General features: G+C 30.6%; 2 protein-coding genes across 10 annotated transcripts; one reads left to right on the forward strand and one right to left on the reverse strand.

Moving 5' to 3' along the window:
* Window positions 1–6,268: 6,268 nt before the first annotated feature.
* Window positions 6,269–11,736, forward strand: LOC137834928 (uncharacterized). 9 transcript variants are annotated; one of them, XM_068643172.2, is made up of 13 exons: window positions 6,269–6,659; window positions 6,888–7,086; window positions 8,150–8,219; window positions 8,653–8,849; window positions 9,290–9,365; window positions 9,447–9,530; window positions 9,615–9,694; window positions 10,032–10,158; window positions 10,376–10,435; window positions 10,522–10,572; window positions 10,676–10,834; window positions 11,128–11,260; window positions 11,383–11,736. In XM_068643172.2, the coding sequence occupies exons 2-13, from the start codon at window positions 6,929–6,931 to the stop codon at window positions 11,541–11,543; spliced, it is 1,356 nt and encodes a 451-aa protein (XP_068499273.1). In that variant the 5' UTR covers window positions 6,269–6,659; window positions 6,888–6,928; the 3' UTR covers window positions 11,544–11,736. The 9 variants fall into 9 exon arrangements, 7 of the variants coding, with proteins under 7 accessions (XP_068499273.1, XP_068499272.1, XP_068499274.1 ...); XM_068643171.2 differs by having other exon boundaries at window positions 6,277–6,750; XM_068643173.2 differs by having other exon boundaries at window positions 6,318–6,663.
* A 4,619-nt stretch (window positions 11,737–16,355) lies between these two features.
* LOC137836222 (uncharacterized) lies at window positions 16,356–17,334 on the reverse strand. The gene has a single exon (XM_068645064.2). The coding sequence runs from the start codon at window positions 17,039–17,041 to the stop codon at window positions 16,559–16,561; it is 483 nt and encodes a 160-aa protein (XP_068501165.1). The 5' UTR covers window positions 17,042–17,334; the 3' UTR covers window positions 16,356–16,558.
* Window positions 17,335–18,701: the final 1,367 nt, after the last annotated feature.

Consider the following 18,701-nt stretch of genomic DNA (forward strand, 5'->3'; position numbering starts at 1 on the left):
AAGTTCTTGAGGTGGATCGTGGCGAAGGACGGAGGTTGACGCGGCGCACACGTCGATCCAGGTTTGACGAGACAAGCTCCAACGTTTTGGTCAACGGGCAGGATCATCAGGCGCCCACCGTGGGGCCGTGTAAAACCTGTTCCCATCCACAGCGTGAGCTCTTGGAGGTTTTTGTAGTTTTCTGTGTGGTTGCGTGCTGGTGCAACCACTGTTCGCTGTTCATCAAGGTTTTGTTCGGTGATTTCGCGTTTTCCACCGTTCGTTTGGGTTTTTGTTCGGTGAAGTGAAGTTTTCTGCTGGTTGCGCGAGTTTTGTTCGGTGAGATCTGAGTTCTTTGGCTCGTTTGGTTTTTCGTGGGAGAAGCGGTGGTTTCTGGTGGAGTTGCAGGTTTCTGTGGAGGTTCGCTGCGTTCTTGAGTTTTCTTTCGGGGTTTCGCGAAGTTTTGACCGATTGATCGCCGAATCGATCGTCGCTGAAGGAAGTGTTGTTCATTGCACTCTGTGATTTGCCAAGTTTTCATGAGAAAAATGAGAAGCAACCGTTCAAGTCCAGTTGCGCCCGTTGCTGCTGAAGGCGCCAGCGCCATGACTATGGCGCAGATGGTGGAGATCATGCGTTCGTTGCAGGCGAATGTGGAAGCCTCGCGTATAGAGCAGGCAAGAATGCATGAGGACCTGGTCGCTTCTCGGGCCAGAAATGATGAGCTTAGCAAAGTGACTGAAGAGCTGCGTCAAGCTCTTCAGAAGCAACGAGGGAGTCCAGTCGCTGAAGAGTTCTTGAGTATACTGTGAGAGAGAACATTGCACGGTTCCTTGAGAGTTCTTGAGTGTTCCTCTTAGTATTTGGTGGTTCAGTCACTGACTTGGGCGTTGGAGTGCGATCGGCCGCAGCGGCGCCGCTCTGTTCTTTTGCAGGTTCTTGAGGTGAATCGTGGCGAAGGACGGAGGTTGACGCGGCGCACACGTCGATCCAGGTTTGACGAGGCAAGCTCCAACGTTTTGGTCAACGGGCAGGATCATTATGCAAGATCAATTTTCTATTTCTTCAAGTTATTAAGTAATAAATAAGTTTTTATGTGCATTTGTCTTGAAATAATTTCTTCCAACAAACCCTTTCTACTTTGTCAATCCTTTCACCTAACCCAAGGAGCTTTAAAAATATAGAAGAAAATTAGTTTAAAAATATCTTTAATTTGAATAACATTGAAGAAAATTAGTTTAAAATTGAAAACCAACAACTATAATTTTTCCATTCTCAAAATAATGTTGTACGATGACCTTTATTAGGTTCATTAGGATTTTGTACAATCAAATTTTATAACATTATGAAAGAAACCTCTTTATTAAAGAAAGCTCTTTTACACTGCAAACTTCTTCTTTAAAACTCTCTCGCACTCTCACTATCTTTCCTAAGCTCTTCCAAAAAAATGTTAGATAAGGTAGAACATGTAGGAACATTATAAAATATAACTTTAAAATTAAGTATATGACAGATAACAAAATTATTTTTGAGGTGTTGGATACAAACATTCCATTACATTTTATTTTGTACGATTATCTTTTATGACATTTTCTATATGATTATCTTTTATGACATTTTATTTTGTACAATGACCTTTTATGACATTTTATTTCGTATGATCTTTTATTTTTATTTTGTACAATTACTTTTATTATCTTTTATTTTGTATGATGACTTTTTATGACATTTTATTTTGTACTATTATGTTTTATGACCTTAAATTTTGTACTGTGTTCTGACCTCTTAATTTTATACGATGATCTTTTATGACATCTTATTGTACGATGATATTTTATTATTACTAACAAAAATCCTTGAGTTCCCTAGTAGAGAAAGATGATTGCTTGGGCTGATTGGAAAAAAGATAGTTTAAGAAAGAATGATAAAATAGTTGTGGTTTCGGACCCATTCTCACTCTGTGTGAATACGTATTTGAAACTATTCTACCCTCATTTCAATATTTATTTTATTATTTTATTTTGTATATTTCTTTTATTTTATTATTTTATTTTGTATATTTCTGTTATTTTTTCTAGACTTATATTCTAGTATTTTTGAAATCTTAAATTAATTAAAAAACTACATATTTTAAATAATAAATTATCTTAATATTTATATTTGTAATAAAAAAATGTATTTATTAAGAGAATGGTGTTATTTTAATTCAGTAATATATTTATGACTTTTTTTTTATTTTGATGAAAAACTTTAAACTGCATAGTTTATAAAGTATTATTAATAAAATTTAATAAAATATTATTATTACGCTTTATCTATTAAGTGCACGCGTAATAGATTATCCACGGTCAGATTCTGTTGTATGTTTCCATTTATTAGAAGACAAAATTATATACTTTAATAATTACTATATAACATTTAAATATCTCAAAGTTGGAGAATAAAAATATAAAAAATAATACATTTAAATGATAAAATTATTGTACTAAATTTTAAAATAAAATATGAAATATTTGCATCCATTAACGAAGACTTTATTGAAGATTCTTACATTATATAAAATACTTGATAATGCAATAAGTTGCACTTGCACCATGTCCAATCAATATGTATATCTGTATCTACAAAAATACAAAGTTTTTCAAACAATCTTTATCTTTAACTATATCTATACAAAGACTTTTCTAACAGTTCATGAAAAATATTCAACTTTACACAATAAAGATAACATATAGTTGAATTAAATACTCTTGACTGAAACTTTTAATAATAAAATCTTAATAATTAATGCTAAAAATAGATATTATGACACCATCTTCAATAAAATACTTATTTATGGATTTTTCTTTTTTATATGTTACTTAAACTTTAAAGTTTTTTATTTCTATTCAATGTGAAATTTTAATTTTTTTAACAATCTTTTCCTTACATATAAATTAAGTTTTATCACAAATTTTTACTACCATGTTTATATGATTAACTCATGAATATGTTATCTTTTATATAATTAACTCATAATTATTAGTATTAAATCTTCATGTCTATCTTCTAAAATTCCAACAAAAATCTAATATTAAGAAAATATTGTGAAGATCAAGAAAAATGCAGAGTATAAAACTTTCTCTTAAAAAAACTTATGTATGCATTTATTTTCTCATCTTAATTACATAGATTTTTTTTATTTTTTTATTTTTTTTATAAAGTTTTCGTGTTAGGCATCACTATGCAACTTGACATCTCAGCTAAGCTGACACTTCAAGTAACAACAATCATCTGCCATCACATGAAAAAAAAATATTATTAAAAAAAGAAAAAAGAAAGAAAATACAAAAATATGGGGGGACTAGACCAAAACTCATATGTACACAAACGATACATAGGTCGATTATACCTATTCATAAAGAATTCTAAGAACAGACTAGCTGGGAGTCTATTATACCAATGAAATGATTATCTATGAATAAATTCTAAATTAGCCAACTTATCAACACACGCATTCCCTTCACGAAAAATATGAGTTACCCTAAATCTGATTGTCCCACAAAAATTAAGACAAGTATTCCATCGATTCTGAAGCATCCACGGAACATTAGTCCTAGCAGTAAACGCAGCACAAACCATGACAGAATCACATTCAAGCCATACATTAGTAAGTCCCATTTTTTGAGCTTCCTTCATAACATGTATAATTCCATAAAACTCAGCAACCAAAGCAGTTTGAACTTCAAGAAACGCTGAAAAAGCACCAATAAATTCTCCCATACTCCCACGAAAAATACCTCCACAAGTAGCAAGACCAGGATACCCCCTAGCAGCCCCATCAGTATTAATTTTGACCCAGCCTGGTGAAGGAAATTCCCATCTAATAGGAAGAGGACGAAGAACTTTACCACTACGGGTCTTAATACCGAAAAACTTAATCACGTTGAAGTCCAATATATCATTCTTCATTGAAGCTTTAGACGAATTTCCCACTAGACAAGTTAAATCTTTAATTATCGAAATAGCCTTAGAAACCCCAATCTTATCCTGAAATCTAGCATAATTCCTCATACGCCATATCATCCATATAGAAAAGGTTATCACTGCAAGCTTAATCAATTTAACCAAAGGACTACCATCACTCTTAATAAAAGAAAGTAGATCATCCTTATTAGAGAAATGAGAAGTAAGAAAAATTTGTCGAACCCAACTCCAAATATGCAATGCGTTAGAACATTCAAAAAATAGATGTTGAATAGATTCCTCTTGCTTTTCACAAAGTGAACACATAAAACATATATGCAAACCCTTATTCTGAATATGTTGATCTGTAGGAAGTCGCCCATGAAAAATTTTCCAGAGTACTAGAGTTTTGGAAGGCGGAATAGATGAAGACCAAATGAATTTACCCCAACCACCTTGAACTCCTGGTTCCAAGAAAAAAGTCCTAGCCGATTTAAGAGTGAAACGATCAGACTCATTTAGAATCCAATTAGGAATATCTTGTTCCTCTCTAATCATGATATGATTAAAAAAATGAGGCATCTGCTGTAAAGAGAAGGGAATATTCCAATCACAACCTGTTCAAAATTGAGATACTATATCCGGAATGCTAACACCATCAGATAACCCTGCAATATTTGCTAAAGAAGTGACTATGTAGGAACTTTTAACATATTCTAAGTTGTGAAAATAACAAACTTTGTTTCTATATTACATGTTATTAATTTTAATTAAGCTAATTATTTGCCAATAATATATGGTTGCTTACAAAAATAATAATAGTATAGATAGTTCATTACACTTTTCACTACAAATTTGTTTTTTAAATTTTTTTAATCTTAAAAATACTCTGAAAAAGGTCCTCTAAACATATTAATATAATTTGTTTTTCTGTGCATTACATTCCAACTTGGTAGTAACCAGACTTATATTCTAGTATTATTGGAATCTTATACAAGTAAAACTATTTAATTTAGACTGGTTAAAAGATTAGTTAAGTTTATTTAATTACTATGATTCTATATTAAATAACTATATTTTTAAAATTATTATTCCTTAATTATATTTATCAGAAATATATGCAAATTTGAATATAAAATATTTATATTTATTTATAAAATAATAGCATTAAACATAATTAATTAACTGGATTTTATTTATATTTAAGTTCTTCATTTTGTATATCCAAATTTAAAAGAACTACTAGTTAAGACATTAAAATGAAAATGATTTATTAAAATTTATATAAAATATATTTAAAAAATCAGATAACATTTTCTATGCTTTTTAATAAAAAAATAACCTCTTAATTTCTCAATTAATATCCGAAAACACAAGTTAATATTTGCTATTTTTTTTCAAATAAAATGTTATCTTAATTGGTAAGCGTTAGATCCAATTTTTATTTATTTATTTACTTATTTATTTAAGAGAGGTTGTTTTTGTATTTTCACCCTGCTTATTAAGTGATAATTTTCTTTTCTAAGAAATAAATTGTGGATTGAGAAAAAAAAGAAATTTTGAAGAATTTATTTATATAAAATTATAGTTAGATACTTATTAATACAATCGTGTTTTCGCTTCTATGTGTACACATTTTTATATATCAGAAAAAATTATAATTTTAAAAAATAAAATATGAATAATTTTGTAAGAATAAATTGAGAATTTGCATAAATATTTTTGAGTTAAAGAGTTATACATTTACTTTTGATTGAAGAGACTGTACAGTTATATATTTCACTAAATATTGTTTTAATTTAATAAAATATAAATTTATTTAATTGAAAAAATAAAAAAATTATCATCGTGGTATATATAATGTTTAATGAAGTAAATATTGTTTTTAATTTTACAGTTATTTGGGTTCTATAATCGTACGAAGGCATAAATTTTGATTTAAAATAAAATAAAAACTATTAGTTCTTCAAAATTTTAAAATTAATTAATTTAAATTCCCTATTAATCATTCAAAATTAGATAATATTACATAAAATATTAAGTGTATATATGCAATATATATTATTATGACAAATATGTTAATATTTTTTTTATCAATAATGAAATGATATATTAATTATCGATAATTAAATCTGTAATTAAAATTTTGTAAAATTTAAAATCATTCATAAAAAAATGATCGGAAATAAAAGTATATAGTTAAACGTTGCTTTCATTATAAGTTCTTGCAGGAGTTATTATTGAACTAAGTAAAAACCTTATTCTTCATTGGCATGCACCACACCGTGTTGCCACGTGGCATTGGGATCCGATGAAGTATGTTACACGTCAAAGGTGGGGGACATTGTTGTCATTTTAGACAGTTTATGTGTTCTATGGCTTTTTAACTCCCTGTTCCCACCGAACACACGCACCGTTCAACCGCACACAAACGTTTCAGCAAAGCGAAGGCTCCTGAACAGGACAAACTGCTATTGATTGAGAACATAATATCTATAAATTTTATATGTATAACATACTATTTCCAGTTCTATGGATAGGTTGCGTTGTGGATATCGTTAACTAGTTGAGATATCTTCATTTCTCCACAAAGAGTTTTCAAGTCACCATCTTGGGGTTCTTTCCTCTGTTTTATCCAACTTGGGTTCCGTATTTGGGTTCTTTGGTTTGTCAGACTGTGAAAAGGACGTGCTTTTCATAATGGGGTGCTTTTGCTAGCTTCGCTTATTGTTTCTGTATGTGATCACAAATCATCTCGTGGAATTGCTGCATTTTTTCTTTGAATGTTTTGAATTTTGTGTTCTGAGATTCTGGGTGTTGAAAAAGGTGGGGTTTTTGTTGCTTCTCAATCACGTGTGAATTTTTCTGCCAATTCAGGGTGGTGTGTGAGAGTGCATTTGATGGTATTTTCCAATGGTTGTGTTGTGTATTGAAAGCTTAAGTCTTCCATATATTCCTTGCAGGTTTATTATATTTGGTAATAGCTCTCATTAAGGGCCCTACAATGGGAACTATCATTGAAGCAGATGACACATATACCAGGATCCTAGGAAGATGGCCTATTTTTTATTATGGAATGGGACACATGCTCAATGACATAACTGCAGCTTGTTGGTTCACCTATTTATTATTGTTCTTGACAGATATTGGACTTTCACCAAGGTGCCTTTAAGTTTTTTTTTTCCATTTATCAACTAGTTTGGCTAATTTTTGTCTAATTGCTTGTTGATTGATGTAACTGAAAGTTGAAAATTAGAAAGAGTTGGAAATTCAGTCAAGATTTGGTACAAATCCAATTGATAGGTTGGGTGGAAGCAACCTGGTATGCTTTGGTCTTACTCTTATCCAGTAAAGAACTGACATATTTAAACTATTGTACAATGTTCAAAATTGATGGACAAGCATATTAGTTTTATAAATTGTATTAGCAACTATTCCATAAAAGATAAAAGAGAGATACTTGGTACCAACAAGGTGTGGTTGATTGACTTCAGTTGGCATATATGGTTTAGTTTTGGTCTGTAGAGAACATACTGTGGGCTGAACTATGTCATGTTACCTTGGACTAGGTGTAGCCATGTTAGAAGCAACTTAGTGGTGTGACTGAGAGTATCTCTTTGGTTTTTCTTATTGTTCGATAATATTTTCCTGTACCAAGTTTCGTTATCTGCATTTCTGTAGAACTAGTTCTACCATACTATGACCTTTTCTACATCTTAGGTTGCTTCTACTGATATCTATATATCCTGCTATAGAAAATAAAAGGAGACAGAACAAATCACTTATTGATGGCTAAATAAAAACAGTTAACATAGGAGGTAGTAAAAATACAATTTCAAGAACCACGGAGAGTGTCAATTCACTTGATAAATAACTGATACCCCTTCACCTCAAAAGCCCATTTTCCCCAAGACTCAAATAGAAAATCCCAATTAACTTGCACCCAGATACGAATCACATATTTTCTTCCTCCTTATGTACACCTCAGCCACTCGGTCATATTTGGATCTGCCACAACATTAGTAGGTCCATCTTGAGCAGACCTACCAAATGCTCCAATAATTTTGGACAAACATATGATAAATGATTTTCGAGACATAAAATGCATTCAATTTGCACCACCTGACTTGGTAAAAAAACAAGTATTTTTTTGATAAAAATCTGTTGGATGCTTCCAAATTTTTTTATTTTTTTATTGACATTTCTTTGCTGCTCAATTTCATAGGAATGCGGCTGCTGTGATGCTTTCAGGTCAAGTGGCTGATGGATTTGCCACCATATTTATTGGTGAACTGGTATTTAAGCCTTATTTTCTCTGTTCTTTCTAGGGAAATATTTCACATGCTTCTTATATATCACATTCATCTGGCTTCGTTTTTTTTTTTTTTTTATACCCTTGTGTCGGGGGAGGGAGGTGGCTCTTACTGTGTATAGGTTTAGCCTGCGTAATAACTGAGTAACCATATTTTTTTGTTTTGGAGATAAAGCTGAGTTTACTTGATGGTTTTCTTCATACCTGATATTATCTGATAAACCTTCACTCTATGATAAAACAGTCAAATTTACTGCATTTCTTCACTTCTTTCATTCAAATACATTTAATCTTCGTCTAGTTGCTAATTTTATCTAGCAATAACAAATAGAATCTAAGAAAGTTAAAAGTAAGTAATTCTGTGCTTCAGACCTTATTTTGATTGACATGATAATTTTGTTCGGCTTGCTTGACAGATAGATAGATTTGGACACTTCAAGATATGGCATGGTGCCGGATCTGTATTGGTGGCTATTTCATTTTCTTCTGTTTTTGGGGTTTGTTTACCTTGTAAAATGTTTAGTTCCAATTCACCCACTTTTGAAACTGTGAGTTACAGCATATTTGCAGCAATCTTCAACGTGGGCTGGGCTGCTACTCAGGTTTCGCACATGTAATAATTTCATCTAATTTATATTTTTTCGATTTGATGCCAAAAAAATATATAACTGTAAGTTTGAATTTCAAAATAGAAGTGGTTTACTTGGTGATGTTGTTGGCATACTGACTGAAACAATGATGTTTGATTTTTGTAATTTCATCTTTAATTGCTAGAGGTAAATGCCACTTTAGTAACCAAGTCTCAGAATGATATGAAGCAATATTCATTTATAAACCAAGTAGCACCAGCGAACTCTAATCTGATAATTTACATAGATAAAAGAAGAATCTAATGAAAAAGGCACAGGTTTCTAGCCCTTCAAGTTAGCATAAACTCACAAGTGTCTGATAATTTACATGGATAAAAGAAGAGTCTAACGAAAAAGGCACAGGTTTCTAGCCCTTCAAGTTAGCATAAGCTCACAAGTGTCTTTTTTTACTGTTCTTTTGAAGGTCCATGGTGAGTTGCATCACGCTGAACTCTACAAGCAGAGTGGCACTGGCTAGCTGTCGCAATGCTTTTACCATGGTAAGCTTTCTAGTGAACTTTCCTTATAAGTCAATAGATTAATATTAATTACTAATGTATGTGATTAATTCTCTTTACAAGGTTGCCAACTTGAGTCTGTATGCAGTTGCTTTGATAGTATTCAGTGTCATTGATGGAAAAACACCTACCGATGTTCAAAATCAGGTATGTATGATAGTAATTATTTGGATTCATTCTTAATCATCAATACTCAAGCATAATCACTTTGTTATTCCTTCAAATGAGCAGTATCGTTGGATTGCATATCTGTCTATTTTTATTGGATGCTGCTTTGCGAGCATATTTCATCTTGCAACCAAAGAGCCCAGGTGTGCTTCTCGACTTCTGTCATTATCCTAGGATCAAAACCTTTTTTCTGCTCACAAACTATAGTAGGTATACCTTAGTATGGAAAGATGATCTTGTACATACTATTTACATTATCAAGATGGTATATGTGTGAGAGGTAGATATGAGGGGCAAAAAAAATACTTGAATTGCCCCTTTACAGCCAGGTTAATTGAAAGTATTAAAAATGTCATCAGCTACCTTGTAGAGAAGTTGTGAAAGCAAAGGTGAACTTAACTTATAATAGTAAAACTTCAACCAAACAATTCATGCAAGTCAATTATATAATTGAGTGATTTTCTTTTGTTTTCTTCATAGATTAAAGGTGGGTGTACATGGAAAGGTTCATGCAAGGATTTCATGGGACTATTGGTTCAAGAGAATTTTGTATTACCAGGTTGCTCTAATTTACGTAATCACAAGATTGGTTCTCAACGTTTCACAGGTTAGCACAGTTTCTTTCTTTCTTTCATATTTGTATTCTTGGAAGAGGATCGGCTTAATATATGTTAAGGTTATGCTGTATGTTGGATATAGTGTATGAGGAAGACACTTTCAGAAGCATAACTGAAACTTCACTCTTGCATTTGAATTTCCAACAAAACATGATAATATGGTATATGAATGGATATCTTGATACCAAAATGGCTTTTTTTTTTCAGGCGTACCTTGCCTTTTTTGTCATCAATGATCTTCAAATGGCCCAATCAGCCAAAGCTTTGGTACTCCACAAATTTTGTCCATTGAGCTTTACATAAGTTTGAGCAATGGCATGGCTGATTTCACTGTCTTATGATGTTTGGCACAGGTTCCTGCTCTCATATACATCTGCAGCTTCGTTGTATCGCTATTGTTGCAGGTTTCCTCATTGAATAAGTATCCTTGATGGATATCTTTCTGCAATAAATTTCCATATTTTCAATCTCCGATTCCACTGTAAAATAAGTCTATGACCTTTGTAGGAGATTGCATGGACTGGCCGAATGCTCAAGGTCTATTACTCTGCTGGATGCATTCTTTGGACTTTTTGTGGGGCAGTGATCCTTCTTTTGAGTGCAAATATGAGTTATGTAATGTACATAGTGTCAGTATTTATCGGCATAGCAAATGCTCTCATGATGGTAAGATGTGATCTTTACTTGACTAAATTGACAGAAGTAGAAGAAATATGTATATCTTGTTTTCTACATTTTGAAGCCCATTTCTCTACTGGTATCTTTGTCTCCCCCACCTGTAATGGGGGATTTGGCACATAAAGGAAAGTTATTTAGAACTTTTTGGGGTTGATGCTTACTTGGTTCAAGTTTTTTAACCCTCTGTAATTTACGTAGTATTAAAAGTTCATGGTAGTCACAGTTTAAACTACTATGATCTAGTTTTATAATGTGTACATTTCCATTGATTTTTTTAACAGGTAACTGGAGTAAGCATGCAGAATTTTCTCATTGGAGAGAACCTTAATGGTTGTGCATTTGTTGTTGGATCATTGAGCTTTTTGGACAAGATTTCATGCGGGCTTGCTTTATATGTTCTTCAGTCAAACCAAAGTAAGTCTTTCAAATTTCTTTTAGGCTAAATATTCGGTTCAGTACATTTTCCAATAGTAATTTCCAAGAAGCACCTTAGCATTGTTACTAGTTATTTTATATTGTTCATATCATGAATGCAGATATCTCTTCAGAGCTTGAGGGAACACAGTTTCCCTTCTCAGTTACCAGATATGGTTTGGGTCTTGTTCCTGCAATATGTTCAGTAACTGGGGTGATAGTAACTTACACAATGGATTTCCACAATCCTTCCAAGTCTTTGACAGCACCACTATTAGTCTAGCTCTCTCACTCAACATAATCATTTACCTTTCTCTAACACACAAGCTATACCATAGGAATATTCAAACACTACTCAAAATGTTCTCTTCAGACATATATTTATTAAATTCTTATTCATTATAACAAATACTGCTTCAAATGTATATAAAGTGTACACATTTGATTAGATATTCTACTATTACACTTTCTATCAACGTTCATAGTGTGGTAGAAGTTCTTCTGTTAATCTTTGGTTTTACATCTTATTTTAATTTATGAATAGTCAAATGGTTTGTAGAATTTTAATGCAAGTATGAAATTAAAATAAACATTTGGAGAATTTTTTTATTTCTCCTACTGTTTAATTTGTTACATTTTTCATGTATTGTGAATTTTTTTATGAAATAAAACTAGTTTTTGTACGAATTTTCACTTTCTATTATATACTATAATATATTTTTAATTTTTAAAATTATTTTATATGTGTATTTAAATATGTATGAACAATCATACAATATATATATATATATATATATAAACTTTAATTTACAAAATATATGTTAATAGAATACTTTTTGCTGATCACGTCTTTTATTAGTTGGTTTTACAAAGACACTAATTTTACCCTTAAAATAAAGGGCATTTAAGTTTTAGATTTGTAAAAAGGATTAAAAAGGTGAAATTATAATGTTGAATTTGTCAAAATTGGTAGAATACAAAAGATGAATTGTGTTTTGAAAATGTTGGAGAAAACAGTGTTTGATGAAATATAGTCAGCCGCAGTTTTAATTTGACATTTGCACTGTTAATTTCAACTATTTGTAAAAAATAGCTGGGTCAGACCTGCTCAAAAAATGATAAAATAAAATTTTTGAACTAACCGATACAAACAATTTTTATTTATTTATTATTAGTAATATTATTGATAATAATAACATTATTATTAGTGTTACGTGGTCAAATCCACTCTAGTTTTTATTTACTTTTTGTTTCCGTTTAATTTGACTGTTCTAGATTTTTTTTTAACGTCCGTGAATGGTCGACGCATTACCACGTATAAACGTGAATTTTCTTTTGTCTTTGTGTTTGGTTTTTACCGACTTTACTTTATTACTTTATTATTTCTTTATAGTGAATGCTTTTTTTTTAAATCTCGCTTAAAAATACTCATATTCTTTGGTTAACTGTATTTTGATAATTTGCAATTAGATAGAAGGATTGATACAAAGCATTTAGTTTTTTAAAATATAATTTAAATATACACAAATATATATATATAATATTTTTTACAGGAAAAGCATTTAGTTTTTTAAAATATAATTTAAATATACACAAATATATATATATATATAATATTTTTTACAGGAAGATGGTAAAAAATAAATTTCTTTTATAAATATTTTTTTGGTGCTATAATTATGCATAACCAACTCTCTGCTAAGGTTTTTTAGGTTTTACAAAGCCTGGGCAGATTCAATTTGCTACTTTGTAAGGCTGTTTTTGGTTTAGTTTCAATAATATAATAAATGGATAAGAACTTCTTGAGATTTAAAAAGGCCCGTATCATTGTGATTTTACGTATGGATAATAAACATGTTTTTTTTAAGAGATATTATTTCATTATCGATATTTTTGGCTGAATATTTTATGTATTGTGAACGTCACACTTTAATCATTTATGAGGATCTCTCAAAACAAGTACAGTTGCAGTCTTCTAAATAAGAACTTGTCAAATCGTGAGTATATCATTAAGTTACAAAGGTTGTACCTATAAATAAGCTGTGAGTATACCATTAAGTTGCAGTTTTTGGTTCGGCAACTAAAGTGCCAATACAATAGCTTTTATGGCATAGCTGCTGGTTTTTTGGTTGCAGCTGGAATACCTTTTGATTGCGTTTCATTTTTTGTTATAGTTTTTTTCTGCTCTTCCTTTAAGTGTATTTTGCTTTTGGGAATAGGTGCTGCCAAAGTATTGGTGTAGTTCTAAGTTTTTGGGTGTGGTTATGTAGGTTAAACCACATTATGGTTGTATAATCTGTCTTTGTTGTATACGGGTTGGGATACCCCTGAAGTATCCTTTAATTTAATTTATTCATTGTTGATAAAAAAAAAACAAAGGTTGTACCTATAAGTAAGCTGTGAGTATACCATTAAGTTACAAAGATTGTACCTATAAGTTATCTGGAATGATTGGGCGTGAAGCGTGTATGTGGCTTGTGTATGTGGCTTTTTAAGTTCGTCGTCAAATCTCAAGACTCAACTCTAAACAGACGGTGGAAACTACCAAGCTTCCTTCGAAGATAAGCAAATGAAAGACTTTTATAAAAATTCTTGTAGAATCAAGAATGAAGTTTTGAAAATTCAAAAGAAGGTTACGAAAGGTTGAGACATTCCTAAAATGAGTTAATTATTTTTTTTTGATAAAAAAAGATATAATTAAAAATGTAAACATAAAGTTTATTACTATTAATTATATATTTTTATTTTAAGTAATCTGATTAGAATATTTGAGAAGAAAAAATATAATAATTAATAGAAAAATTATGATATAAATTTTTAAAAGTTGTGAATTGATATAAAATAGAAAAATATTATTTAATTAGAATATGAATTTTGAAACACGTAAGAATTTATTCATAAAATATATAATTACAAAATATAACAACTACATCTACCAAAGCACAAATAAATATTATTATTCTCAAAACACAAATAAATATTATTATTCTCTAGACAAGGAAAACTATACTTCAATGACTAGTTAGAGGAAGACATTTTGATGCATCAATTCAAAGATTTCGAAGTAACGGTTAAAGAAGAGTATTGATATAAATTGAAGAACTCCTTGTAAAGAAATAAACAATCATTTACAAAGAATAAGATATTTAATTATTTCATTGTCTTTTAGGCATACAATATTCACATGTCTATCATAAGAATGTGGATACATAAGTTTATATACCTATTATTGAATGTAGACAACATATTAATAATATTTCAAAATAAGGTTCAGGTAAGAAATTTAAAGTCTTTATTTGATAGTGAATTTAAAATAAAGGATATGGATGCAATTGAGAAGATCTTAGGATAGAGATAAAGTGGGATTAAGCTCACATAAGACTCCAATAAATGTCTTTATGAAGTTAATTTTTAGGAGTAAGTTCATGTATTTCTTGGATTTGCTACAACATTTTTTGTACTTGCTCAACTTAGATTTCAGGAGTAATTCTAGGTGAACAAGCTTATAATTCAAGATGGATTTTGTAGATCTTAATGTAATGAACTCTTTCATGCATAGATGGCCTCGTAGATGAGCATCTAAAAGTAAACTGTATAATAGTGTGATAAACTCTCTAGTGTCTAATACTTATTGTATCAACCAGTTAATTAATTAGATGTTTGCATTCTAACTAACATGTAACTATTTTTTCCTCTTTATAAGGGTAAATGTATGTGTTTTGTAACTATTTTTTCTTCTTTATAAGGGTAAATGGATATGTTTTGAAGTAATGTAGTATTGACAATTATACAATGTTAATACAAAGAAATTGTATTCATTTCTAAGTATGTGTGATTTGTTTGTTTTTCATCTTCATTTAATATACTTAACTATCAAACATTTTTTTTACTAAAACTTTTCTAAACATGCATTTTCCCACTAATACACTTTACATTTTATGATGTGGAAGCATACTAAGAATTGTATTTAGCATATACAATGTCTATTAAGCATAGAACAATAACAGACTCTTTTAAGATACTTAACTATTAAGAGAATCTTAAAGGGAATTTAGTTTTTCATCTCTCAATTTTTCTCACACTAATTAAAATAATAAAAAAAATGAAGGAAAGTTGATTGGGGACGGAGAAATATAGAGTCTTAAGCGTCTTTTCATGAATGAAAGAAAAAGAAAAGCTCACTGATGTGACTTGTGTTCTTCTATTCTAAACAAATAGGACAGAAGTAATTGTGAATTTATAATGTAAGAATTCTAAAGAAATTTTAGATAATTTGGGATAAACTTTTCTTTTATATTTTTTGTCATGGAATAAAGAATTATGAAAATGAAAAAAAAAGATTATAGTACACATTAATTAATGTGTAAAATTCAACGAAGCTATGAAAGTGAGTTTGGTTGCATGAGTTGTACGTGCATTGGGTATAAATAGATGGTAGCTCAAATGGCGATTTGAAGTCTTGTGTCGGTTGGAAACATTAATCAAAATGTCTTAGTTTCTAAACTTTCTTTTTCCTCTCAACTAGTCTTCTCTTCTCATCATCACACTAAACTCATACTTAAACATCACGAAATCTAAACAAAATTGCTGTCCAATTTTATAAACCTTTGAAAACAAAAAACATACTGTGCAAGAAACGTTGTCGCAAAATTAGTAAAAAAGACTAAAAATGAGGCAAAGAAAAATAATATTCTTCTTTTAACTAGGATTTTTTATTGGTTATAAATTATTAAAAGAGACTCGTAATTTCATTTTGATATACACCAAAAAATAGGCAACTGCTTTTGCTATAAGAAGGTCCTTTTCCTCATTTGAAACATGAGACTTTCTTCTATCTATAGACACCATTTTTCTCTGTCTCACTGAATTGTTCTTTTCTCACCTTAAAAGCTTATCTTTACAGCTGAAAAATACATATCCAAGACTTAATGTTCTAACAGTTAACTTTACTTTTTCTGCAAAACTTGGCAGTGTTCGAGAGCATGAAGTACTTGCACAGTGTGAAGGAAATTCATAGAAGAAATGAAAAAAAACCAATTACTTTTGTTATGTAGAAATTAAGAGGAAGGAAATTGTCTAGTATCAGAAACTATCATATTAAGAACATATTTTGATGATACAAATTAGTATACATAAAATACAAGCCATATATATGCATGAAGGATACACAGATGTAAGAGTATAACAGGAGATGGAGGAAGCTAAGGTATTTTGCTGGCCAAAATATAAGCACAGAATAATAATACATAGAAAACAGATCGATGAAGCAACCAAATCAGCAGCAGCTAGTAACTTTTCCTAGGCTGATAACTTGAAAACAGGTTTTTTCCCTGCATCACCTAAATGAGGATCACGCTTAGCCTTCAGCAAATGCCCCAAAACTTTGGCATAACGACTCACCAACTTCTTGAACTTCAAACCTTGGAGATTCTCCTTCTGTTGCATCCGAACCAGCTGAAGATGCTGCTTCTCTTCCTCAGTGAAATGTTCACCAAGTGAGTTCCTTGATCCCTTTCCTCTCTCATCACTATTACCCTTCATTGCTTCCTTGTCATCATCTCCTATGATCAACTGCTTCAAGCTTTTGTGGTCATTCTCACCACCTTGTTTCACCTCACCAATAGTAGTTGCCTGCACTTTGAGTTTGTCATCCTTTGGTGCTGCATCACCCATTGCTGATTTGGATTTCTCATTGCCTTGCACTGGAAATTGGTGTTTCCTTGTTCTTCTTGACATGGTTATGTCATAGGGGCGTTTCACTGATGGAGATTGTACCTCCATTAACTTTCTATGAGGGAATCTACTACGATCTTTGCTTCTCTCACTGATTTTGGGCTTGGTTTTGTTGTAATTCTCAAAGGGGAGCCATGGCTGCACCTCTTGGACAGCAAGATCACTCCTGCAGGAAGAGAAATGTTCACTTTCTTAAAGAGCAACCAAAGGGGGTTGGTTAGTTTAGAGGCCTTTCAAAAAGGTGAAATGTCTGTTTTCTGGTTGTCCATGTGTGAAAAATGAAAGATTAACTCTCTAATGCCAATGAAGCTCAAGAAAATGAAATGGGGGAAGGTCACCAAACTCTACAATTTTCACCATAATGGGCCAACTCTTACATCTAAAACTTCCTTATCTACAGTTACTTTGAGTACTTATTTTCAAAAAATAAGTTCAAATTTACACTCTAATTCAATCTCACAACCTAACAAAGATGGTAAATTTATTAACCTTTTATCCAAAACACCTCACAAGTTATATATCTACAGTGTAAACAAATTTACATGAGGGTGCATAGAAACTAGAAGTTTGATTTATTTGGCTTCTGTTTGTGTATATGAGTTGGTGGGTTTGCAGCTTTCAGGTGCAGTGGGAGCTAAGGAGCCTTCAATCCACATCCATCAGAAAGAGCTTCTCACCTGATGATTTTTTTATTTCCATGAAGATGTGGTAAGGTAGAAAGGACAGGGAAAAACCAGAATTAGAATAAGGCCTAGTCTTGCATAGTGCATTAAATGAAGATTGCTTAATGTGTGGCAATGGTTATGTTGATGGGTTTTGTTTGTTGCAGTAGGTCAGTGGAAAGTCAGCATTTTGCTAGGTTTAGTTAAGTTCGTTACCTTTCAGCTAACTGTCTAGATGCCCAAAACAGATGCCACATAACCTGTCTTACGTTGTTTTCCTCTTTTTTTCTAACTCATTTTTAAGGGTACTAGGAGAAGGTAGGGTACCCTTCTACTTTCTTAGGACATATTTTCTATGTTATTTAAGAAAGAAATAATTTTTTTTAAACTATTTTTTTACAAATTAATTTATATATCAAGTAATTTTAATTTCATAATTTAACTTTTTTCTCTTCAATTTTTTTATGAAAACTTTATTCTAACACAGAATTTGGAATTCGTGACAATCTCCTCTCTCCAAAGTACTAAATTACATGTTGGTCTGATGGAAAAAGAAGAATGAATTTTCATTAAAATAGATAAAGCAAATACTAAATACTAACCAGTTTCTAAATATACTAGTTAAAAACTCATAATAAAAAATAAAAATTAATTTAAAAAATAATAATTAATCATGTCATTAACTAAATTAAATATTATTTTAAAAACTAAAAAATTATTAATATTTAAAATATTTTTTATTGTTAATAAAATTTATAATCTAATTTTTAAATTTATATTTAAATTAACTACAAATTTAATTATCAACATTATAATCTTAAATAATTGATAACTATAACTTTAATAGTTAATTAGATATTAATTTGAAAAATTTATTAATCATAACTATTTAGATATTAAAAAAAATTAAAATTTTCTTTTAATCTATAAAATAGTATCTACTAATTTTTTTAGACCTTTTCATCCCATCTCATATTCTTACCGACAACGCCAAACTGGTAATCACTAAATTAGTATAAAATAATAATAAAAAATTGCCAATAATA

The sequence above is a fragment of the Phaseolus vulgaris genome, chromosome 5 (genome assembly GCF_051622355.1).
Source record: "Phaseolus vulgaris cultivar YP4 chromosome 5, ASM5162235v1, whole genome shotgun sequence".
NCBI lineage: Eukaryota > Viridiplantae > Streptophyta > Magnoliopsida > Fabales > Fabaceae > Phaseolus > Phaseolus vulgaris.